This window comes from Oryza brachyantha, chromosome 3 (genome assembly GCF_000231095.2).
Source record: "Oryza brachyantha chromosome 3, ObraRS2, whole genome shotgun sequence".
In the NCBI taxonomy this organism is placed as follows: Eukaryota; Viridiplantae; Streptophyta; class Magnoliopsida; order Poales; family Poaceae; genus Oryza; species Oryza brachyantha.
Window position 1 is genome coordinate 6,820,464 of NC_023165.2, and position 23,654 is coordinate 6,844,117.

The 23,654-nt window shown below is 43.1% G+C and overlaps 3 protein-coding genes across 3 annotated transcripts; 1 reads left to right on the forward strand and 2 right to left on the reverse strand.

The window, feature by feature from the left end:
• Nucleotides 1–2,091: 2,091 nt before the first annotated feature.
• Nucleotides 2,092–4,377, reverse strand: LOC121053795 (nuclear transcription factor Y subunit C-2). Its single transcript, XM_040521592.1, has 2 exons — nt 3,866–4,377; nt 2,092–3,110 (listed from the first exon to the last, which is right to left on the reverse strand). The coding sequence occupies exon 2, from the start codon at nt 3,028–3,030 to the stop codon at nt 2,281–2,283; it is 750 nt and encodes a 249-aa protein (XP_040377526.1). The 5' UTR covers nt 3,031–3,110; nt 3,866–4,377; the 3' UTR covers nt 2,092–2,280.
• Nucleotides 4,378–10,325: 5,948 nt separating this feature from the next.
• On the forward strand, nt 10,326–17,483 carry LOC102710189 (V-type proton ATPase subunit a3-like). The gene is made up of 18 exons (XM_006649689.3): nt 10,326–10,622; nt 11,160–11,204; nt 11,508–11,627; nt 11,704–11,811; nt 12,414–12,521; nt 12,828–13,001; nt 13,367–13,504; nt 13,952–14,059; nt 14,175–14,282; nt 14,402–14,550; nt 15,112–15,265; nt 15,448–15,608; nt 15,701–15,907; nt 16,012–16,195; nt 16,277–16,360; nt 16,448–16,647; nt 16,780–16,839; nt 16,926–17,483. Exons 1-18 carry the CDS (start codon nt 10,476–10,478, stop codon nt 17,128–17,130), a joined length of 2,460 nt encoding a protein of 819 aa, XP_006649752.2. The 5' UTR covers nt 10,326–10,475; the 3' UTR covers nt 17,131–17,483.
• Nucleotides 17,484–17,610: 127 nt separating this feature from the next.
• On the reverse strand, nt 17,611–21,487 carry LOC102721720 (calcium-dependent lipid-binding protein-like). The gene is made up of 11 exons (XM_015834348.2): nt 21,140–21,487; nt 20,548–20,649; nt 20,284–20,334; nt 20,008–20,128; nt 19,802–19,920; nt 19,506–19,604; nt 19,313–19,393; nt 19,124–19,209; nt 18,773–18,998; nt 18,504–18,671; nt 17,611–18,424 (listed from the first exon to the last, which is right to left on the reverse strand). Exons 1-11 carry the CDS (start codon nt 21,242–21,244, stop codon nt 18,041–18,043), a joined length of 1,542 nt encoding a protein of 513 aa, XP_015689834.2. The 5' UTR covers nt 21,245–21,487; the 3' UTR covers nt 17,611–18,040.
• Nucleotides 21,488–23,654: the final 2,167 nt, after the last annotated feature.

Genomic DNA, 23,654 nt, shown 5'->3' on the forward strand with positions numbered 1-23,654 from the left:
CGAACGGAGTATTATATGCCACCTGGCAAAGCAAGCACTAGGTATATAGTCATTTGTCCCTTAGCTTGTTGATTAGTAGATGTTAGTTATGTGATTATGTGGTTAAAGCATTTGGCTTCGTATAACTGCTTACGTCGGCGAAAAAAAAAACAGTCAAACAACAAAATTAACTATTAAAAACTCAAGCACTAAAAATAAGTATGCAACTTTAGTAGATATATATTGGTTTACTGTTTTTTTACTTGAGAGAATTCTTTACGTGCCATATTGAAATTAAATCGATTTCTCTCCATGTTATTCGAAATTGACTCAACCTCTTTATGCCATTGTTTTGAACTTGTTCACCCTATTGTGCACTGCCATTAATTAACCGTTAGTTGACCATTCAGCAAACGGAAAAAAGGGTTAAAATTTTATTTCTCATTTGCTATATCCATATCCAACAACGCCATCACTCATAAATTGTCGACAAATACATACGTTTTGCGGTCTATCTAAGTTGAGTCAGATCTTAGTTTCCCATTTAGAACTAACCTTTTAATTACATCTAGCATTAATTATGGACCTTGAAATATTATTAGAATTTCAACAATTTGGACCAACAGTAATATATAGGGTAGTAATATATAGGGTAGCGAACGAGGTGGAGAGAACGATGGTTACATAAAGACATGGGGTTACCCGACTAAGTTCATACTCTTGATATGCGAGATAATACCCTACTCTTGCTTCATGATTATATTGGATTGTGTACATATCAACTAGGAAATACCCAATCTGAATATGACATGTCCCTTAGGGATTTCCCCTGTCCCCCTATATAATGAGTGACATGATTATAGATAGAGTTCTACGGTGATAAGATCTATGTCTATTTGGCCTAGATATGATAGAGTCTAGCAATCTCGACACGCAATCATAAATGTAATCAAACTCTAACCGACCTAGTGCAATATAATGTTGTCTTCTCATAGGTATCCCACTATATAGATGCATACAGACTATGGATACCCTAATACATGTATCCTACAAAATTAATTGGGTGCTCCAATTAATTCCAACAATAGGTAACTAAAATATTTTTCATTTATCTATAGTTTTATAGAAAATTTGTTTAAATTCAGCAAAAGTTTCGATTGTTTTAATCCACCAAAAAAATTGAATTTCAAAAAAATTACACCCTATTAGTCCCTCATAATGTTTTTGATTTTTTACAATTTGGGGCAAAAATATAACTGGGTCAACCGTGAACTTGGCACGAGGTAAAAATGCCATATATAATATTTGTAAACATCAGTTTGGAAAGTCATTTTTCCTTGACGTTACAGCTATCTCCTCGTAAAATATCTGGAAAAGAAGAAATGATCTCATTTTAAAAAATGTTCAACCAGCTTTCCAAACATGGAAAATACTATTTAAGTAGGAGTTTACTCCACTTTTATATATAGAGTAAAAGAGTCAGATTAGTATTTATAGACAATGATTAGATAATATGATGTAATTCGGTTTTATTTTCTTTTTTATTGATTTTTTATATTCATATAGCGCCGTATGAGACCACCATGTTAAATTACGTTAAAAAGCTCTCTAATTAAGTTAAAACTATTAGAATAGGGTTTTAGGCCATATTTGTTTCATCTATGGATTACTGTAATCTGGATTATTGAGTAAGATTATTGTAAGCTGGATTATTATAAGTTAAAGTAGAAAATAATTACAGCAGTGTTTAAGTATTTTAAAGTATCTAAGGACAGTGGGTTTAAAGCCACCCAATAATCTAAAAAACACGTTTGGGTAAGCTTATCAAATTATAATAATTTGAACTCTAGATTATAATAATATGTTATAATAATCCCTCTATTTTTCAGCTTACTTTTTTTTGAAGTTCTTTTAACTTACTGCTAATAAATTAGATTATAACAATGTTAAAGATGAATCAATGGTCGTGTGGAGGGAACAGGATTGTCTGCAGACTGCAGTTACGGCACCGCTGCGGTTGAGTCCATGGTTGAGTTCATGAAGCATAGGGTCCGCCTGTCAGCTGTGCATGTTATTGCTGCACGGTAACTACAGAGAATCTACTCGATCGTATTTTCTTCACCCCCGGTTAGCACTAGCAATTAATTAATTAATCGGCTATTACAGATTAATTAGCCTGAGCATCCATTACATCGGTTAAGTTAACAGTACCACAATACCACGAGACATTGACCATGCTTGCACTGCGACGATCGATGAAGCTAGCTAGTAGCTAGAACCTAGCGCAGTCGCCGCGATGGATTATTCGGAGCTTGGAGCTGCCGGAGGGAAGCCTGTTGCCGCACCGCCATGCCCTGCGAACCCTTGCTGCCCTTCCTCGCTGAAGCTGCCGGTGGCGCCCTGGTCCACATCCGGCGCCGCTCCTTGCTGCCACGCCGGGTCCCACGCCGGAACTTGCCAGGCGGGCACCATCGGCGCCGGCTGCCCCATCGGCGGGTAGTAGTACGGCAGCCCCGCGGCGGGGGCGCCCCCGCCGGCCGCTCCAACGACGGCGCCGGGGCCTCCCGCCGCGAACCCGAGCGCGCTGCCGGGCTCCTCCTTGGCCTCCTCGCGCGGCACGATGTCGACGAGGAAGTCGAACACGTCGGTGCGGGCGATGGCGGCGGCGACGTCGTTGCGCTGCAGGGTGCGGCGCTTGTTCTCCTCGGCGTGCAGCCAGGAGCGGATGGTGAGCTCGAGGATGAAGAGCTCGCACGCCTTGGCGAACAGCACGGGCGCCTCCGCGGAGATCATCCTCACGTCCTCGTCGGCCTTCATGATCTTCTTGATCCGCGCCAGCGGCAGCTGGTGGTTCTTGAAGTCCGACGCCGACGCGCGCTCCGCCTCCTGCCGCTGGTACGCCCAGAACGCGTGCAGCTGCGCCTGCTGCTGCTGCAGCAGGTGGTGGTGCGGCACCGGCGGCGGCCCGGGCACGCCCGGCACCGGAGCTCCGGCGCCGCCGCCGCCACTGGCGGCCGGCTGCCCGGTGTAGGGTAGCTGCTGGTTGTCCATTAATTGTCACCTACACCTCGCTCGCGGTCGATCGTTTGCCTCCTGGTTAGCTCTCGAGCTAGCCAGGACGCTAGCTGTGGCTGCGTGGGCAAAAATCACGGCAATCAGTGACCACTCACGTACGTGTTTAGGAATGAATTATCGATATGTGCTCCACGTATGTAACAACAGCTCGCAACATGCAAAGTGTAAACGACACGCGTTGTATTGAGAGATCGAAAGATTCATAAGCTGCATGCAGCCTCAGAAAATCACCGTGTGCAAAATTGCAGTGAGTGTATACATGAGAGTAGAGATTAGGACGTAATCCAGAGCTTGGTGGATTAGCATGCATGTGCGGCGGATCAAAAACATGAGAACTCGAGGGTAGCTATAGGTGCAAAGTGCAGATATATATGGGGTTCTACTTATCACCTAGTTTCCGTCTTCAGAGATCGATCAGCATGGATAACATGAACGAACTCGCTATGCTGCCAAAGCTATGACTGACAAGATCGACATTCTTGCAGTGTAGTATTACTTCATTTTTCAGATCGGTGGGGTATTCTCCTAAACTATTTCGGGTCTCACCACAAGAAAAATAAGAAACGGCCGGATGACTTCAGATTAAGTAGATCATATGTCTACTTTTGGTTCTCTAATCAAATAGAGGAAACGAAAAAAGAACACTGAGGAAGATGCAGAAGTTGAAGGCACTGAAAGATGTAATGCCACATAACTCACTGACTGCAAGAACTGGCTCGAACATAAGTTGGAAAATCGAACTATCCATTAGAAAATGCAATGGTTGATTCACACATGCATGCGGATCTCAACTAATTACTTAAGTTCTTACCAGAAAGCAAACCAGGATATATATCCTGTTTGAGCGAAGAATGAGCTCTTGCCCTGCTGCTTCAGATATCCAAAGGTCTCAGATCGAGTAACTAAGAACAGCTCCTCGATCCTTAGCAGCAGCAAAAGTATCAAACGCTTTAGCACGCATGGGGATCGTCAGGGAAGCAGCAGGGCACACTCCTCACCGTCTTTCCCACTGCCTAGTTAGTGCCTGAACAAAATGACCAACTCGATCCCCTCTCAACTGGGGTTCTTGCCTTCTTGCTGGTGCAGTTAAGCTGAAAAGAAAATTCCATGAAGTGGACGGGAGACCTTGGATATCTTCTGAAGCATGCGGGCGTCGCTTTCCGCTGCTCGGAAGCTAGCTAGCCAGAGACAATTTTTTACAGTGTTCGCTAATAGTCACCACTCCTGCAGTCTGTCAGCATAATGCCTACTTGAGGTAGTAAATTCGATGCCACTCTGAATTTCTGACGAAAAATACAGTACTGAAAAGGGGGCATGAACATCCTGTCTGTACTGTGACACTGTCCACTCCGCCGTGAAAATTCATCAGCAGATGATTATTTTTGTGTTGAAGATTTGTGTCTTTTTTGGCTTGTTCCTGAGGATAAGAAAAGATGGAGGGGAGATCCTGGAGAGCGCGCATTCGTGGCCAGGCTTGGTCTTTTCGGATATGGATATTATCCGTTTTGGAAGTCTGTCAGCCTCTCAAAATTGTATGCTTGGATTGCGGGACGGCTGCCCTGCTGGACGCGCCGATCCAACGCCGAAATCTAAATCTGCAGCCCGGCCGACTGTACCGTACGCTTGTGGGGTTCACGTATAACCAATGCTGATGAATACTGAACAACGCCACACGAGGAAATATGAAATATCTAGCATGGATGCATGTTCAGGCATATCAGAGTTTAAGATAACCACTACAGAGCAGATAGCTTGAACATTAGGGTTTTTTTACCATCATTAAAAAGTACCCCAAGGTATCAAGAATTTTAGTACAAATTTTTGATGAGATTTACTCCAATCCAAAAAAAAAGTACCTCGAGGCACTGGTACTGTCACGGAGTTTTAACCCAAGCCTAAAATCGTAAAAAGAAATACGTAAATAATAATTGGCTTAATTAACTCAGGAAGAATCCCTCTAAAAGGAACTTAATTTAATTAAATCGAGGTTCCAAATCAATTAACTGGATTTAAACTCAAATTGCAGAAGTATAAAATTTGGCCAAACAAATTAATTTAAAATTCGGCAAAAATGGGGTTTTCCTTTTTCCCTCCTTTTTCCTATCTTTTTCCCTTCCTTCTCAAATTGGGCCGAAGTCTAATTTTCCTCCCTCCCTTTTCTTTTTCCCTTTTTCTTTTTCTCTCTCTCCTCCCCGGGCCGGCCCAGCCGAGCCGGCCCACTCCCCCTCGGCCGGCCCAACCGGCCGCTTTCCCCCGCCCCGCGCGCGCCCCCGCCTGGGCCGTCGCCCGGCCCAGCTCGCCGCGTCGCCCGCGCCCGCGAGTCCGCGCCGCCTCCCTCCTCCCTCGCGCCACTGACAGGTGGGGCCCACCTGTCAGCGACCGCCTCCCCGCCAGCGCCAGCGCCCGCGCCCGCGCCGCGCCGCGCCGAGTCCGAATCCGCGCCGCTGCCGCAACGGCCGCCACCGAGACCGCATCGCGCCCGACTCGGTCTCCAACCTCCGCCCGCCCTAGCCGGCGCCGCCACCCTATAAATCCCGAGCCGCCGCGCGCCGTCGCCCACTTTCCGCCTCCGCCCGAGTCGCCGCCGCGCTGTCGTCGTTCGCCGCCGCCGATTGATTCCGCCGCCAGCCGCCGGTCGTCGTCGTCCAGCTGCGTCACCGCCTCCGCCTCGCTGTTGCTGACTTGCTGCCGCCCTCGTCGCCGCCAGGGAGCCTCCCCAATGCCACGCATCCCTTCGCCGCCCGGTCGCCGCCGCGTCCGGCCTCCTCGCCGTCGCCAACCGATCTCCGCCGCCACCGCCGATCTTCCGCTCCTACCCGCGTCACCACCTTCGCCTCGATCTCGTCGACTCGTCCGCACGGTCGCCGCCGCCGGTGAGCGTCTCCCTTCACCTCCCCTCACTCTCTCCCTTTCCGGCCGACCGCCGCCGAGCCGCACGCCGTCGCCGGACAGGTGCGGAGCTCCTCCTCGCCGTCGCCTGCTGCGGTCGTCGTCGCCCTCGCGAGGCTGTCGTCAAGCTGCCGCCATCCGCGCCCATCCGCGTCCACTCTCGCGCCGACCGTCGTCGTCGCGCCAGTCCGCTGCCGCCGCCTTGCTCGACTGCGCCGCGTGCGCCGCCGTCTCGGTTGCCCGCCGCGCGTCGTCGCCAGTCGCCGCCGTGCCGTGCGCCGCCACCGTGCGACGCCGCTCCCGCCGCCGCCGGCTCCCGCCGCCGGCCGCGCTCTCCCCTCCCCCTCTGTTCCCCTCTCGCTGACCGACGGGGCCCACTCGTCAGTCGCCACCTCGCCCTCCCTTCCTCTCTCTCCTCCCCGGGCCCGCGTGTCAGTCTCTCCCTTCCCCTCTCTCTCACCGACAGGTGGTCCCCACCTGTCAGCCATCAGCCTCCTCTCTCCTCGCTGACGTCAGCAGCCCCATTAATTGCGCAATAATTGATTTAGGACTTTTTTGTTTAGCTAAAAAACCCAGAAAACTTCTAAAATTCATAAGTAATTCATCTAGTCTCCGTTTAGGTCCATTCAAATTTCATTAAATTCATAAAATTGCCAAGAATCCATTAAAAATAGTTTCTTTCTCTGTTTCAGTAGTTTTATAGCCTGTTTTGTTTGTTTTGCCTTGTTTGTCGTAGGTTTTGACCCCGTCGCAGCGCCGTTCGTTCTCGAAGTCGTCGCCGAAGTTCCTCGTGGGTCTAAGCAAGGCAAGTGGCACCCTTCTTTGATCATATTGAACCTATGATTATAAAATCCCCCGCTTTTACATTCAAACATGCATTGTATTCAAATGTATTTACTTTACTTATCTATTGGACATTTACCTTTATACCCGTTGATTCCCATTTATTATTATTGTCATCCCCAGGGTTAATTTGACTAGAATTAGGGTTAGTCAATGCTTAGCCATGCTTAGTCCACCTAACTCACCAATTCTTATTTGATAATTGAGTAAACTTTGATAGACCTTTAATGGTTGTAATCATTATTAATCTCCCGATGTGGATTAATACAACTAAAATATTGCTTATGGTGGGCTGTGGGTGCATGGTTTTGAGAGTCGTGTCCATGGCAATTAAGGACCGGTTCTCAGGAAACCCTGAAGGTCTTACACGTACTAACCACAAACCAGAATGGGCAACGGTGAGACTCGTAATCTAGCTTGTCCCTATTCGACGTACCGAGGCAAGGGTAGGCATGATGGAGTATGGACGGGCAATCGTGGTGTAACGAAAGCCTCTGCTGCTTCCGAATCTATCAAGGCACAAGAGGGGACTGCCCGACTTGGTGTAAAGGAGGGGGTGAAACCTGAAGTGTGGTGCGATTGTCTAGGGAGGGTTAGGTGAAAGGTCTTATCATGGTTTCCGTACTGAGGTATCGTGGTGATACGTTGGGGCATGGTAACATGCTTGGCAGCCATGTCTTGTGGGTAAAGTTGTACACCTCTGCAGAGTAAAACTATTCGAATAGCCGTGCCCGCGGTTATTGGGCGAACTGACAGACTCACTGGGATTAGTTGAACCCCTTTAATAATTTTATTAATCGTGGAATTGGTTTGACCCTGTGCAACGTGGTGTAACGTTGGCAGTGGTTTGGGTCTGTCGCAACGTGGTTTAACGTTGGGCAGAGGGTTGACCCTGTCGCTACGTGGTGTAACGTTCGACAGTGGTTTGGGCCTGTTGCAACGTGGTCTAACGTTGGACAGTGGATGATTATTTTAATTGCTTACTTTACTTTTATTTCAGTCTATTCTGTCTTCTGTTTTGCTAAATTACTGCAGCTTTGTGCAATTTAACCTTAGCCTGTCCTTGTTACCCTATTGCATTCATTATTCTCCTCTCTTGGGTGTTACTTGTTGAGTACGGTGGTTTGTACTCAGCCTTGCTTAATTTTTCCCCCACCAGAGCAAGTGCCAGAGCCTGTGTTAGAAGAAGGTTGTTCCGAAGGTTGAAGTAAGGTTCAGTCCGCCGTCAAGAATGCCTGTGGTGTGGAGCCGTCTTCGCTAGCTGAAGCTGAAGATTAGATGGTCTAGTCTTGTTTTCCTTTTCCGCTGCATTTCGATAGATAATTGTTTTTGTTTGTTTTTAAGTCGTGGAACTGTGTATTAATTTGTCATAGTGTGTACTTGGGCTGATTCCTGGACCGAGATTTAATACATGCTATTGTTCAGAAATTTGGTGTAAATTTCTGGGCGTGACAGGTACCTCGTGAAGTCGTGATACCAAATCGTTTCTTATCGTTGGATCTAACAGTGCATATCCTACTCAGTTAGATCCAATGGTAGAAAATGATTTGGTATCTCGAGGTACTTTTTGTTAAACTGGAGCAAATCTTATTTTTTTATACTTTAAGGTACAATCTATCTCAAATTACCACATATTTTACACTAAGAGCAAGTTCAATAGTATAGCCAACTACCAGATCTAATTCACCTATAGCCAATCTAATAGCCAACTCATACAATATTTATCTACAAAACATCAATACATGGTCCCCACGTGTTATACACATATTTTATCTTGGAGTCCGTGTGCAGCTTATAACTAGCCCACCTCTCTTCTCTCTTCTCTCTCATCTTATCTCTTTAAAATATGCTTATAGCTAGCTTATAGCTTACTATTGTACCTGTTCTAAAAAGTGTGGTAACTTGAGATACTTTTAAAGATGGTAAATAACTCTAATTATTATCATTACCTAGAAAACAGCAGCTTGTTGAAGCAGCCAGCCAGACTTCATAGTTCATACAGCCCCATCTTTTGCTCCATATAAGCATAAGTGAAGCCGTTTATTAATAATTAAAAAATAATTTATGGATAAAAATTTTATATACATGTTATAGAGAAATGATACAAAATAAACTATGATGAAAAACCATATCACTTATAAGTTTTAAACTTTATATTTTAGTTTATAAGTATATGTATAAGAGAAATGGTAGGAACCATATCATTTATATTCTTTCCCATATGGAATTTATAGAGTTGCTCTAGGTAGAGTAGAAGAAAACGTTGCTGCAAATTCTGGAATTTCAAATGGAAGCCTGTTTATTGCTTTTCATTTGTTTATGTCTACAGCAAGTAGAAGAGATTACAGGGCCGTACGAAAAAGACATACCTTGGTCATAAAACATTGGAAGCAGCTATATATAAAAGATTCGATAGTTTCGTTTTGATGAAATACTTTTGAATGTGGCTATAGTGTAATGGAAGCGTAACTACATTGTAACTACAGCATAATTTATATGTAACTGGCATAAAACTACCAAAAGTCGCATGCTAGCACAATGGTCCTAAACTGTAATCTAGTGATTCCACAAATATTTGGGGTGTAGGATAGGGTTTGGTCACATTCTTAGAGCTTTGAGCATCTTTCAGAACAAAATAAATTGTGCATGTATTTACCTTGAAAAAGGTATTGTCGAAATATTGCAAAAAGCAGCCTGGTCGGCACATTCCTCGAGGTACAAAGCCGTTAGAATTATGGATTTTAAAAGTATGAAGCTGTTAGAATCATGGATTATTCGCTCCAATAAGAAGTCAAACCCAGGACCTCAAGTGTTACTAAGGCTGATATAAACACTAGGTTACAGGTCTTTTCGTGCTTTTATGGGGTGTTAGGTAAACATATTCTACTCACCTTTGAATGAACACCGTTAGGAGGTCTTTAACGGGGCCAACCAAAAGTGGGGCAACAAAACCTAAAAACAGAAGTAAATCACACTTGCAATTGGAACACAGGGTAAGAACACAATTTCCAAAGGGAAAAAAAAACGCTTGCTCCCACAAAGAAGAAAAAGTCGTAGCATGGCCCAAAGTGAATACAAATGTTAGCCTCTGTAAGGCCCAAACTAAAGCCCACGGTTGTGATAGTACTACTTCTGACTTTGTCCATCGCACTTTAGCCCATTTGGACAGAAGAGGCTTTTCCGATCCAATAGTCGATCGATCGTGTACGTGTCCCGGCCCGTGTTTGAGCTCGCGACGGCCCATGAGGCCATGACACGTTGATCAAGCCCTAATCACACATCACGCATGTCAATTATGTGAATCCACAACGCTCTAATATCTCCCGGCCCCACCTGTCGGCGATGCTGCCATCTCCCGCGAAATCCAGACTCTTCGCGTTTGGGTTTTGGATCCGAGAGATCGCAGACGGCCCCCCTGTCACTGACAACCGGGCCCAGCACGTCAGGGCCCTCGCCCCACCGGTGCCCCGCCGCGCCACGTCCCCCGCATAACAGCACATGGTGGAGGGCCCCCGGCCTGTCTCCTCTCCCCCGCGTCGCGAGAGCGAGAGAGAGAGAGAGAAACCGATCAGGCCGTCGCGCGCTCGCCCGCCGGAGAGGAGGAGGAGCGCGCGATCGCACGGAGGCGGGAGGGGCGGACGCTGGTTGGGTTGGTTTGGTTTGGTTTGTGCGGGCCGGGAACAGCCGCCATGGCGCGCGGCGGGGGCGGGTGCTGCCCGCCGATGGATCTGATGCGGTCGGAGGCGATGCAGCTGGTGCAGGTCATCATCCCCACGGAGTCGGCGCACCTCACCGTCTCCTACCTCGGCGAACTCGGCCTCCTTCAGTTGAAAGACGTAAGCCTATTCTCGCGCCTCTTCCGCCGTCGATTGGGTTATTCGTGGGCAGATGATTTCGCCGGGATAGGAGGATCCGGCTTAGTGCCTGTCCCGATCGTTTCGATCTGATGCGGGGGATTGGTTGTTAGTGCCCCGTGCTCGCGATTCCCTGGGGATTAGCGGTCGTTTCCCGTCGACATTGTAAATTTGGGCATTGAGATTGATGTGGGGTTACGACGCGTAATGTGGCTCGCACCCCTATTTTCCGCTGGAAACTGTGATATGTTGATTTACATTTGGTGTAATTGGGAGTGTGAGTTGGAACAGAATTCTACATAGGGATACTTGATAGTTGATACTCTGTAGTTCGTTCACACCCCCAACAGCAAGTATAAGTTACTGTTAGTAGTTTCCAATTGTAATGTATTAGTATATCATGGAAAGTGCTGATATATTTTCATCTTCCCGATTCCAAAACCACTCTAGGGTGCTAGTTTTGTCTTTTGTCTGATCCATTTGAGGTTAAAATTATTTTATTGTTTTCTTTTTCCTCAGCTAAATGCAGAAAAGAGCCCGTTTCAGCGAACGTATGCTGCCCAGGTATGTCTTTGTACATTTCTTGTTTTTATTTGTATTATGGTATGCCTAGATCATTTCATTATAAGCTTATTACAGCAGGATAAACTGTCGTTCCCCTTGCTCTCACAGTGTATCCCTTTCAATAACGTACTAGAACACCATCTATTAAAAGTATAAGACGTGACATTTGTGTAAATCATAGTCTCTTAAAAGTATAAGACCTGACATTTGTCTACATCATAATCTGTTTGGCTGGCATCCATATTTTTCAGTACCTTGTGTTAATTTTCCCTGTTTTCATGCTGTGGTCTATTCATTGTTCAGATTAAAAGGTGCGGCGAAATGGCTCGCAAATTAAGGTTTTTCAAAGAACAAATGTCCAAAGCTGGCATATCAACGTCTACACAATTAACTGAAATTTCTCTGGACTTTGATGATTTGGAGGTATGTCAATCCATTGGATTCTCCTGATTGCATGCAGAGTATAAATATAGGATTTTTTTAACACGCTGAGTAACAGATAAAGCTTGGAGAGCTGGAAGCTGAACTAGCAGAAGTTAATGCAAATAATGAAAAGTTACAGCGGACCTACAATGAGCTGTTGGAATACAGTACTGTTCTTCAAAAGGTATGACTCTACTTATCTTCAAGGTATTGGTTACATTTGGACATACATTAATGGATATTTTCAACATGTTGTTGAACTTAAGAAATGTGTGTATGTCAGAGATTTTGCAAATTACTCTCTCTGTTTCATATTAAGTAACTTTGGCTTTGTCCTATGTCAAACCTCTTTAAGTTTGACGAAATTTATAGAAATATATATTAACATTTTCAACAAAAAAAATAAATATACTATAAAAATTAGTGAATGATGGATTTGATAAAACTGATTTGGTGTTGTAGATATTAGTACATTTTTATATAAATTTGGTCAAAGTTTAAAAGGTTTGACCTAGGATAAATCCAAAGTGACTTATAATATGAAAAGGAGGGAGTACTTGTTTTTGTTCGTAGTTCCTTACCCTGTTGCCAGAACCATACTATATCAAATTGCAAATGACTTCACCCTTTAGGTTATTGGGATAATATGCATGTATTTTACAGTACTCTCCCTTAAGTCATTGGTCATACTGCTCATTCAGTGTAGTACCTAACCTTCATGTTTCTCTCACCAATCTGCTTTTTACTGACTCTGACTTTTATTATTAATTATAATTTCATTTTCAGGCTGGTGAATTTTTCTATTCAGCTCAAAGAAGTGCTGCAGCGCAGCAGAGAGAAATGGAGGCAAATCAATCTGGTGATACTTCACTAGAGAGCCCTCTGCTGGAGCAGGTAAAGCTATTGTACAGCTTCCTTCCTTGTACACTACATGTCCTACATGTACACATGTACATGGGACATCCATGTAGAATAATTGCCATGATATGTGCCTCAGGATTGATGTTTACTTTCAAAATTTAAATGCCTAACATCATATCTTACAATAACTTTAATATTCCAAAAATTTTGGAGCACTCTGGATAGACAGCATAGTACATGGACCATACATGCATATACATGTGTGATTGCACCCCCCCCCCCCCTCCTTTTTCTCTTTTCCTATTTGCCTCTCTGATAAGATCTTGGTTGCTCTTTAAGGATATGTTAACAGATGCTTCAAAACAAGTGAAGCTGGGCTCACTAAGTGGTCTTGTACCAAAGGAAAAGGCGATGGCTTTTGAACGTATCTTATTCCGTGCCACGAGGGGAAACATTTTCCTAAGACAAGAGTCTATTGACGAACCTGTCACTGACCCAGTCTCCGGAGAAAAGGTTGATGTTACATTTTCTGACATTTAAACGTATCTTATTCCGTGCCACGAGGGGAATATTTCTTGTTCCTTGCATATTCCACCATGTTGATTTCCTCTCAAAGTAAATATCTTGGTATTTGGATTATGCATCTCAGTTCATTTATGCTCTAATAAAAAAGTATCTTCTACTAATTATTAAATAGGCAGTCACATATGCTGGACACATTTTTTTTGTTCTAACAATTTTGTGGAATTTTGGATAATTTGTACCAGTTGGATCTGCTTATAGGCTCCTATTTATTATTTTTCCAATTCTTGTCTTGTCATGAAGTTATTTATTACTTGTTCCAACTTTTATCTGACATTCTTCGTATGATAATGCAGGTTGCCAAAAATGCATTTGTTGTTTTCTACTCTGGCGATAGAGCAAAAGCCAAAATTCTGAAGATATGTGATGCATTCAATGCAAATCGTTACCCATTTCCAGACGATGTTGCTAAGCAATTACATACTGTTCGGGAGGTCAGCTCTTGGAAATACAATTTGCTAATATTATTTGATGAAAATTTTCTTTCTAGTATATGGAATTTGCTACATACACTTGAATACTTTTAAAAGGTAGTGAGGATGTCAATTGTGGAGAGAATCATCTGCAGCAGCTGCCCTTTTATGGACATTCCTGTGCTTTACATGTGATATGCCCATGTTTACGTACCATCCCTATTCTGATGGAGTGCTGTCATTTCAATTCTTAATTAGAAAAAAATCCTAATTAATTATTGTAGTATCCAGACTTTATTCTGTGATTTCTAAATTGTTGCTTTTGGTGACTAAGTGAAAACCATTTTCTGCCATTGCAACTATAGTTTAAACCATAAGGAGATATGTCACTGTGAGAAACTAATTCGCAGTTCTGGTAAATTTCAGTCAATGACATGTAATATGTACTGAAAGCTTTCAAATTTGCAGGTATCTGCAAAGATATCAGAGTTAAGGGTAACAATTGACATGGGGTTAGCACACCGTGACAATATATTGAGAAGTATTGCATCTGAGTTTGAGAATTGGAACCGTCTGGTAATCTTGTATCCCTTATGTGATAAATTTCATATTATAGAAAAATCTGAAATCCACAAGTTAGTTTATTATTTCAGTCCTATATATTTCTCTAATTAATACACAAATGCTCCAGGCAAATAAGGAAAAATCAATTTACCACACTTTGAACATGTTGAGTGTTGATGTGACAAAGAAATGCTTAGTTGGTGAGGGCTGGAGTCCAGTTTTCGCAACAACTCAGGTAATTGATGCACTCTTGCCCTGGTGCTGACAATGTATTTCCTTCCTATTGTTTCCATTTGCTTATTAGGGAGATACTTCTTTCATTTGATCTGAATTATTTACAATTTTATTATGCAGATCCAAGATGCGCTTCAGCAGGCTACTCTTGATAGCAAATCCCAAGTTGGTTCGATTTTTCAAGTTCTCAACACAACAGAATCTCCCCCAACATATTTCCGGACAAATAAGTTTACTTCAGCTTTCCAGGAAATTGTTGATGCATATGGGTATGTTTGAGAGTGCTCTGTGCTATTATCTGTTTCCCTTTTGGATCTGAAACTGAAATTAATATATTTTCCTGTGGGTGCATTCCAAGTTGTTTATAGCACTAACAGAAGAGATTTCTGTTATTATCCCCCTGCCTTTTGGTTTTATTTCAGAAATTCTCTTTTCATCAGTCTATTGCTGGACTAACTATTTTCATGTAATGGGTGAGCCTATGGTTCACTTAAAGAAAAGAAAGGAAAATGCCATCATTCCCTGTTATTTACTCTTCAATTAGGCATTCTACATGTGGTAGGTTTGATATTTTTGTTTGCATTCTATGTGGAATATTTCGTCATTTTTTCCCTTGTGGACGTGTCTACCACTTTGGAGCACTGTGCATAGTGCCACTTAAACTTGTAATAGGAATTTCCTAAACTTTTGTGATTATGGGATTTTAATATAGTATTTTATTTGACTAAATTAGCATGGGCTGATTGTCTCGAAAAATCAATAAGGCACTGGCTGTTTGTTTGGAAATGCTTCAGCTGGGAACTGCTAACTTTGTGTTACATCTGATGCAGTATAGCGAAATATCAAGAAGCAAATCCTGGTGTATTCACTGTTGTCACTTTTCCTTTCTTATTTGCTGTCATGTTTGGAGATTGGGGCCATGGAATTTGCTTATTAGTTGCAACACTCTATCTGATTATTCGAGAGAAGAAACTTGCTTCACAGGTTTGTATACTGGTCATCATTTTACTACTGTGACCACAACTATTTTCAGGACTTTGTTCTCTGGAACATATAGTAGTGATCCAAATGAGTTTAGGCCAAGTATTTATGTTCTAAAATGTCCTAAAAAGTTTCATTAATGTATATGTGGTAAAGCTGTATTTGATGTCTGTTTTTTATTACAGAAACTTGGAGACATAATGGAGATGATGTTTGGTGGGCGCTATGTTATTATGATGATGGCGCTCTTTTCAATCTACACAGGATTAATATACAATGAATTCTTCTCTGTTCCATTTGAGCTTTTTGGTAAATCTGCTTATGCATGCCGTGATCCTTCTTGTGGGTAAGAAAAAATTCCAAACATAATCATGTTTTAATCCCTTCAATAAAAGTATATTTATGCATAGTTTCTTATTATTTGCCTTGTGGATTTAGAGATGCTGCAACTGAAGGATTACTTAAGGTAAGACGGGCATACCCTTTTGGTGTGGACCCTGTATGGCATGGCAGCCGTAGTGAGTTGCCGTTTCTCAACTCACTGAAAATGAAGATGTCAATTCTTCTTGGAGTTGCACAAATGAACCTTGGAATTGTGATTAGTTACTTCAACGCGAAATTCTTCAGGAACAGTGTTAATGTGTGGTAAGTTTATTGTCTTGTGGCAAATGTACTGTTATGTAATAATCTAGTTTGAGATTAGAGTATGATTAGCTTATGCTTATCGCTGTTATATGCTTTTGTAACAGGTACCAGTTCATCCCCCAGCTGATCTTCTTGAACAGCTTATTTGGTTACTTATCCATGCTCATCATCATTAAGTGGTGCACGGGGGCAAAAGCAGATCTGTACCATACTATGATATATATGTTCCTCAGTCCAACAGATGAACTTGGGGAGAACCAATTATTTCCTGGACAGAAATTAGTTCAGGTCTATATTTGTTATTGTTAAATGCTGATTATGCTGTGAATTTATGGATAATTCCTAAAATTTTCTCCATTTCTTATGCAGCTTGTTTTACTTGTGCTTGCTCTGGTGTCTGTTCCTTGGATGCTGATCCCAAAGCCATTTTTCTTGAAGAGGGAGCATGAGCGAGTAAGTTGTATATGGTATTTCAAATTCTGTTGCTTTACGTTTTGAATTACTATTGTGCCGACTATATTTCTGTTCAATTTCTATCAGAGGCATCAAGGACAACAATATGCAATGCTTCAGACCGCAGATGACTCGGTTGTTGCAGATCTGGGAGATCATGGTGACTCGAACCACCATGAGGAGTTTGAGTTCAGTGAAGTTTTTGTTCACCAGTTGATCCACACGATTGAGTTTGTTCTTGGCGCAGTCTCAAATACAGCTTCATACCTTCGTCTCTGGGCTCTAAGGTACTTCTACGCACTCAGTGTCACCGCATTACTTTGATTCTTTGAACACCCTTACTCCCTTCGCATGCCAGTTTTGATCTAGTCAATGTTCCCCTTGTTAGATACTAATGTCAACTTATGTTCTTAATACAGTCTTGCACACTCCGAGTTGTCCAGTGTATTCTATGACAAAGTTCTCCTGCTAGCGTGGGGGTAAGCTAGTCTCTCTCGCTCTTCCTCCCTCTCCTTTTCGCCCTATCATCTAGCACTCTCTGGAACTATTCTTGTGTGCCATGTAGGTACAACAACATTCTCATTCGCATTGTTGGCATTGCCATCTTCATCGCTGCCACGGTCGGTGTGTTGCTTGTTATGGAGACCCTAAGCGCTTTCCTTCACGCTTTGAGGCTTCACTGGGTGGAGTTCCAGAACAAATTCTACGAGGGTGATGGGTACAAGTTCGCGCCTTTCTCTTTCGACCTGATCAGCGAGGAGGAAGACTGAGTTTGCCCTAATTATTGTATCTACCGTTACCTGTATTATCTTGGAGCGGGTCCTTTTTCCAAAGCGTAAGTATTTATCACGGAAGAAGCATAAAGTTTCCTTCATCAGGCAAGGGACTTGCAGCAATGCAGCATTATTTTTGCTTTGCTCATTCGTGGCAAGATTATTTTTGGGAGCGGTTGGTAGCTTATATACCCTTATTTCGGTGTAATGCTAATAAGTAATAACGAGTGCTGCACTCGGCGTTGCCGTTTGGGCGATGAGTATTTCTGCACATAAATAAACAATTGTATCAAATGTTAATATTCCATTGAGTTCTTTTGTCAATAAAGAGTGCAGTATACATACTCTTTAGAAGGCTTGTAGGAACTTGGAACATGAGATTGTGTAAGAAGGGAGGAGTCAATTTTGTTAAATTGGCCCTTTTCTGTGTTGTTGATTCAACACTCAAATCAATGAAACATGATCTTCCCCTAACATGATCGGTGCTCACTAACAGGTGCATAGAACTATTCCATGCAAAATAATATTCAGACAGGTCTAAAACTTCAACACTCAAATCAATGAAACACGATCTTCCCCTAACATGATCGGTGCTCACTAACAGTTGCATAGAACTATTCCATGCAAAATATTATTCAGACAGGTCTAAAACCTCATCAAGTCTGCTCTATTTTTCATAAGCAATACAAAATATGAACGAAAAGGAAACAAAAATAAACACACACACATCACTACCTCGGTAGTTCTAAAATATAGCTACAATTGTAGTTCAAACAGAGGGAGTACAATATAAACTCGTCCGAACGGCGACGTACGTTGTCAAGCATCCATGCAAAGCCAAATATAGTTATTGATTCAACTAGTTTTTATCTACTGTAAGCACTAAGATCTGCTAATTTCGGTGAATTTATTCGTCGATGGTGGGCACGCTGCTGGCGCTGCGCCTGGCGCTGCTGAACGGGCCGGTGACGGTCCGACCGACGAACTTGCCGGCCTTGCTGAGGCCGGTGCCGAACGCTCCGATGCCGCTGCCGACGGCGCCGATGCCCGTGCCGACCAGCCCCACGCCAGAGCCGGCGGCGGTGACGCCCGGGCCGGCGGCCACGGTGGCGCCCGCCGCGACGCCCGCGCCGGCCGCGGGGGTCACCGTGGACGCCGCGCCGCTCGCCGCGTCCGCGGCGCCGCTGACGGCCGCCGTCTCCTCCTTGGTCCTCCGCCGCTCCTCCGTGGCCTTCTTCTCCAGCTCCAGCGCCTCGAGCGCCTCCGCCTTGGTGAACGGGTGGTACAGCACCTGCGGTTTTCACGAGACACGGTCAGCGCCAAACGCCTCGCCTTGCGCGGCGCGGCGTGGACATGAGCTGCTCACTCACCTTGATGGTGAGCACGCCCCTGTCCTTCCTGTCCTTGACCTTCGTCGTGTCCAGCGACGGCAGCAGCTGCAGGTTGATCTCCTGCACGGCCTCCATCTCCAGGTCGTTCAGAGGCAGCTTCGCTATGCCCAGCCTCTTGTCCTGCTTCAGCTTGTCCTCGTCGAACACCTGCAGAGCAAATCGATGTTAGAGAGGAAAAAGCAAAAAAAAGAACAGCTGCCTTGTTCATGTGTTCGATCAAATTTAAATCTTTGAGTTGGCGAATCCACCTGAAGAATGAGATGCTGCGTCTCCTTGTCCTCGGCGATCAGCGAGAACGTCTCGTTCCACTCGGGGCTGAGGTTGTCGTCGATGACGCTGGTCTTCTCCTTGAACATTGGGCGGATGAACAGCACCACGTACGGGTCGGACTTGCCGATCAGCTCCTTGTTCTTGAGCGACTCCGCGCGCACCACGGTCACCGTCAGCTTCCCGTGCGGCTTCAGCTCAAGGTCACTGCAGAAGAGCTCGAATGGCGAACAGATCAACAAGCTAGTTTCCAAAATCTCGTGTGTTTTTGGAGAGTTTCCTAGTCACAAAATGCAGTACTCGTACTGCAAAAATGTGCAGATTGTGCGAACCTTATGTCGGTGTCGACTCCGCCCAGTGGGACGACGATCCTGTGTGGCCATTGGAGCATGTCGGTGATCAAAGATGCCACGATGTCCTACACGGCGCACACAGAAATTGTCACATTTTTCACACAGACAGCAGCTAAAATATTCTACTCTTCGACAAGTAAATGCAGCAGATGACATGGCATGACATACGTCGATCATGTCTGAGAGACCAGGCATTGCTGTCAGGCTTCCTCCGACAGCCTTCAATATGTAGTCGATCCTTGGTTTTGGCTGTCAATGCAGGATGATCACTTGTCTCATCAAACAGATCAAGAAACTACTCCTTACTAAGCAAGTATCCATGGCAGGAGCAGCTGGTTTAGAGTGATTACGAGAAGCACACCTCTGCAAGAAGAGCAACAACAACAGCAGAGATGCAAGGTATCTCTTCGCACAATTGGAAGACGACGCGGATGATGGTGTAAACCTGAAGGTTCTTAAACTGTATGCACATATATACAGAATAAATATGGCAAATGTTAACATGTTAAACTGTTTAACTGAAGTAATAGTACAGTACAGCTTGAGAAAAAAAAAACATGACTTGTACAGTTACTTTTCACCTGGTTTGGAAAACTGGACTTAATAATGTGACCATTAGATTTTTACAAATCATGGTTGCAGTTGCAATTTGAATACCTGGATGGGAAGTGAAGCAACTAGAGTGTCAACTGCAAGGATAATATTCGGATCCCCGCCCCAACGGAAGTCCATGTCCATCGTAATTTGCCCTCTCTTTAAGCTCTGAATCCGAATGCCTGAACAAAACAGCAGCAGACAGATCAAGATGTCATCCTTGTAGGAGACGAAATGCCTTAAGACTGACGCAAAGTTCTCTCTCCAACCTTCAATTTTCGGAGGAACAGTCCCCAGGGAGAGTTTGCTGAACTTCAGCGAGGATATTCCTGGCGGCCTGTAATCATCGAGGATAGGCTCCACAGAATCCCTGATGACCATAGTTGCTGCCTGTAACCAAATGTAACTGCAAATCAGACGCGATGTTAACAGCAAGATGACCAAGTTGTTTGTGTGGCTTGAAATGGAACTTCATTTGAAGTATATGTGATTCTCTCCTAAAGTTCTCTAGTAAAGAAAAACAAATTGAAGTTATTTGAGTGTACCTCTTCAACGAAGGGCCAAAGCTTGCTCAATTGTTTGTTGAGCCACTTAACCTGAATAACCAAGCAAAAATACTCAAAACATGGATCAAGTTAAGCATGCCAGTGAATACTTGATAAACAACTGTGTGCCTAGGATGTTGGTGTCAGTGTTCTGCGTATTGACTAGACATGTCCCATTTTTCTTGCCATCTTCTTCCTAAGTTCTTACAAATAAGAGAAGATGCTATGATGATGAACTGGCACAGCAAAAGAGCAGCATTGCACCTGTTCATACTCTGGGAATGATACCCATTCTGGGAGATTTTCTCCGCATATCTTCTTCACATCTTCGCGGTCGAGAGATGCAAGTGCATTGACATCTGCAGCCTGTTACAGCAAAAAAAAAAAATCCCGAAAAGTTAACCTCAAACCAATCTGTATCAGCATCAAATAACATCTCACTTATCATCATCATTTTACCGATAGTGTTCAAATTCAACTAAACTTAGAATTCCCAATATGAATATAGTACAATGCATCACCCATAGAAACTAAGTTAAATTTACAACGAGGCTACTCCCACTTTCATAAGATTTACAGAACACAAACGATCATCAGAGAACACATTGAACAACACTCTTAAGCCTGAATCTTTCAGGCGATTCAACACATCGATTCAAAGTAGACATATCCAACAATCTTCGATTCTAAGCTATCACGACAACACTGAACATTTCCATGCACGAGTCAGCCAGAACAGATGTCAAGAACAACAGCAGATGTACAGATGCAAACTCATTCAACAAAGATTTTTGCATGACTGACGATCTATCACGAAAGACAATTTATGAGATCTGCCATGGAGTGGTGCACTTGCCAAGGCGCTGCGCTTGGCGACGCGGCGAGCCATCGCGCGCGACCAGCCGGCGATGAGGGCGACGCCGACGATCATTCCCATCAGGACTCCCGATATGAACCCCATTTCTCCCCTCCCCTCTCAATGAAAAAAAGAAAGGAAAAGAAGAGAAACGAATTGGAAAAAAAAAGGAGATGAACAAATGACAATTTTGGAGTAAATTGATGCCAAGATCTCTCTCCGAATTGCTCTGCCGCTAACGCTCCATTTGGGACCGAATTTTTCGCGTGCCAATAGTAACTACGACGAGAGAGAGGGAAAGGGAGAGGGAGAGAGAAAGATGCAGACGGGGAAGAGGTGTAATTAGTTACTACCAGTACGTGCTAATGGTGAATTTCGCATTGGATGCATCAGCGCGGTGCACGCTTTTTACGCATCAAACCTAGTGCGATCAGGGGGTCTCACGCAAGCTGAAAGGTCCGGTGTTACCGGTTGCTGATGACTACTTTGGCCCAATGGCATCACGGCCCATGTTTACTAGAGGCTGATAGGTAGAGAGTAGAGCTGGCACTGTTGCAGCTTTCTTTTCTTTTTCTTTTTTTTTCCTTTTGCCCCAACGATCGAGTAAACACTTACAGATGTTTTGTAGTTTGAAATATTTCACCACGCTTTCTGTTATCAAAGTTTACTTTGGAATTTTAGATAACTATTTTTTTCTAGGGGAAAAAATACAGCTCAAACATATATGGTTGTAATGTGCACCACTCATACCTATAGACTCACACACTCGCACTTCACCGCTAGAAACATCTCTAAAGAATAAAGTTGCATTCTTTTCTTATCGTTTTGGAGGATTTTTTTTTGTTTTTACCCACACGCTTCTTAAACCATTGTGTGTGTTTTAAAAAGTATCTATATAGAAGTTTATCATCTCATCTAGATATTCAACTTTTTAGTAATTAATTTTATTGTTTATACCATTAAATAACTATCATAAAAATTATAAAATCTTTTATCGTCTATCTTTCAACAAGAAAGAACATGACCTAAGTCGCATATATGGACAAAGTTATCTTAAGTTTCTCACTATCAAATGAAGTGACCATCACTTAAATAATATCAGGGATATATATACTTTTAAGCAGTGACAGTTCCAGAGGGTGGTCCCAGGATCACCCAGATCACCCTTGATTTTGGCCTAGAAGAACATCTACCCTTAAATTCGGTCTAAATCCACTTCATAAGCATGACACTGGAACTATTCATATTGTACTTTTGTGACTTTTGAACTCTAAATGTTGGTTTTAGTGGATTTGGGATATTATTGCTATATTTGTGTCACACTTTAAGTAAATTATGTATATCTAAATTAAATCAGGGGTCTATAAAAAATTAGATCATGGAGTAGGGCAACCCAGCAAAAAAATTATAGAGTCGCCACTGCTCTTAAGTTGCAGTAAAGATTTCAGTTTCTAGGTAACAAAGCTCGAGGAGTCAAAAATGTGAGAACTAGCCGGACATTACCCTATCTAGTTAGCTCGCCTAATCAAGTTGTGGAAAGTGCGAAAGAGGTGAAAGGGATTGTGTGCTCTATATCCCTGTGGTATTTATGATATTCTTGTACTTCAAATCTTGCTAGTGAACAAACTAAAAGCTCCACAGCACCAGCTAACGAGAAGATACTGCGCTCTATTAAAAAGGCAAGATAGTCCAAAAAGCTAAGCAGCTTGTCCTGATCTGAACAGAGTATCGAATCACTAATCTACTATTTTAAGCCCAAAAGGTCATGATACCTGGGGAAAGTAACCTTTGGTTTTATTCATCCTTTTGTCATATTTCAAAAAGATGGTAGACGAGCGAGAGAATGTCCCCCCTCAAATCTATCATAAGAGCTTCAACAATTCATCTATCTCATCCTTTATTCTGAAAATAGAGGATGAAAGCTAAAAATTCAGCTCTAGCTGAATATCTATCCTATCATCCATTTTTGGACATCATCCATATTAGGAGAGAGAAACTTTATATTTTGATATTCTCTCCATCCTTCAAATAGATTTGAAGAATGTCATATATGGATGATCTGCTAGGATGCTCTAAGGGTTCCATCGGGAACTCATAAATTTTATAGAAATTTCATAAGAATTAGTTCAATCCTGTAAAATTCCTCCATTATAAAGAAAGGCTAAGTTCCTATTTTTCTTCACCTAACATTAAAGGGGATGTAACATTGTGTAACTGTTTGTATGAACTAACATATGACTTACTTGTACGTTGCAACAGGATTTTATTAAAAGATATTAGCATTTTATTAAATTAGAGTTAATAAAAATAATTTGATATATATATATATATATCTTAGTTTTTTTTCATTCTTAAAAGGTGGGATAGACAATAGATTCATCACCCAACTGTTTCTTTTTATGGAAGTACAAATTGATTGATGTTCCTTCAAATTTTGTCTTGTTCAGCTTTCCTATTTCTTTCTTTTTAGCACTGCCCAAGTCTCATAATTACTTTATTTTTTGATTTATGTGTC

Excerpts from the sequence above, each read along its gene's own strand:
- LOC121053795 (XM_040521592.1), bottom strand. The coding sequence starts at position 3,030 with ATGGACAACCAGCAGCTACCCTACACCGGGCAGCCGGCCGCCAGTGGC.
- LOC102721720 (XM_015834348.2), bottom strand. The coding sequence starts at position 21,244 with ATGGGGTTCATATCGGGAGTCCTGATGGGAATGATCGTCGGCGTCGCC. Across the intron at positions 19,210-19,312 it reads GTCTCTCAGACATGATCGAC|GACATCGTGGCATCTTTGAT; the intron begins GTATGTCATGCC and ends TGCGCCGTGTAG. Across the intron at positions 18,999-19,123 it reads GGAGTCGACACCGACATAAG|TGACCTTGAGCTGAAGCCGC; the intron begins GTTCGCACAATC and ends GCTCTTCTGCAG.
- LOC102710189 (XM_006649689.3), top strand. The coding sequence starts at position 10,476 with ATGGCGCGCGGCGGGGGCGGGTGCTGCCCGCCGATGGATCTGATGCGG. Across the intron at positions 14,551-15,111 it reads GAAATTGTTGATGCATATGG|TATAGCGAAATATCAAGAAG; the intron begins GTATGTTTGAGA and ends CATCTGATGCAG. Across the intron at positions 16,196-16,276 it reads CTGGACAGAAATTAGTTCAG|CTTGTTTTACTTGTGCTTGC; the intron begins GTCTATATTTGT and ends TTTCTTATGCAG.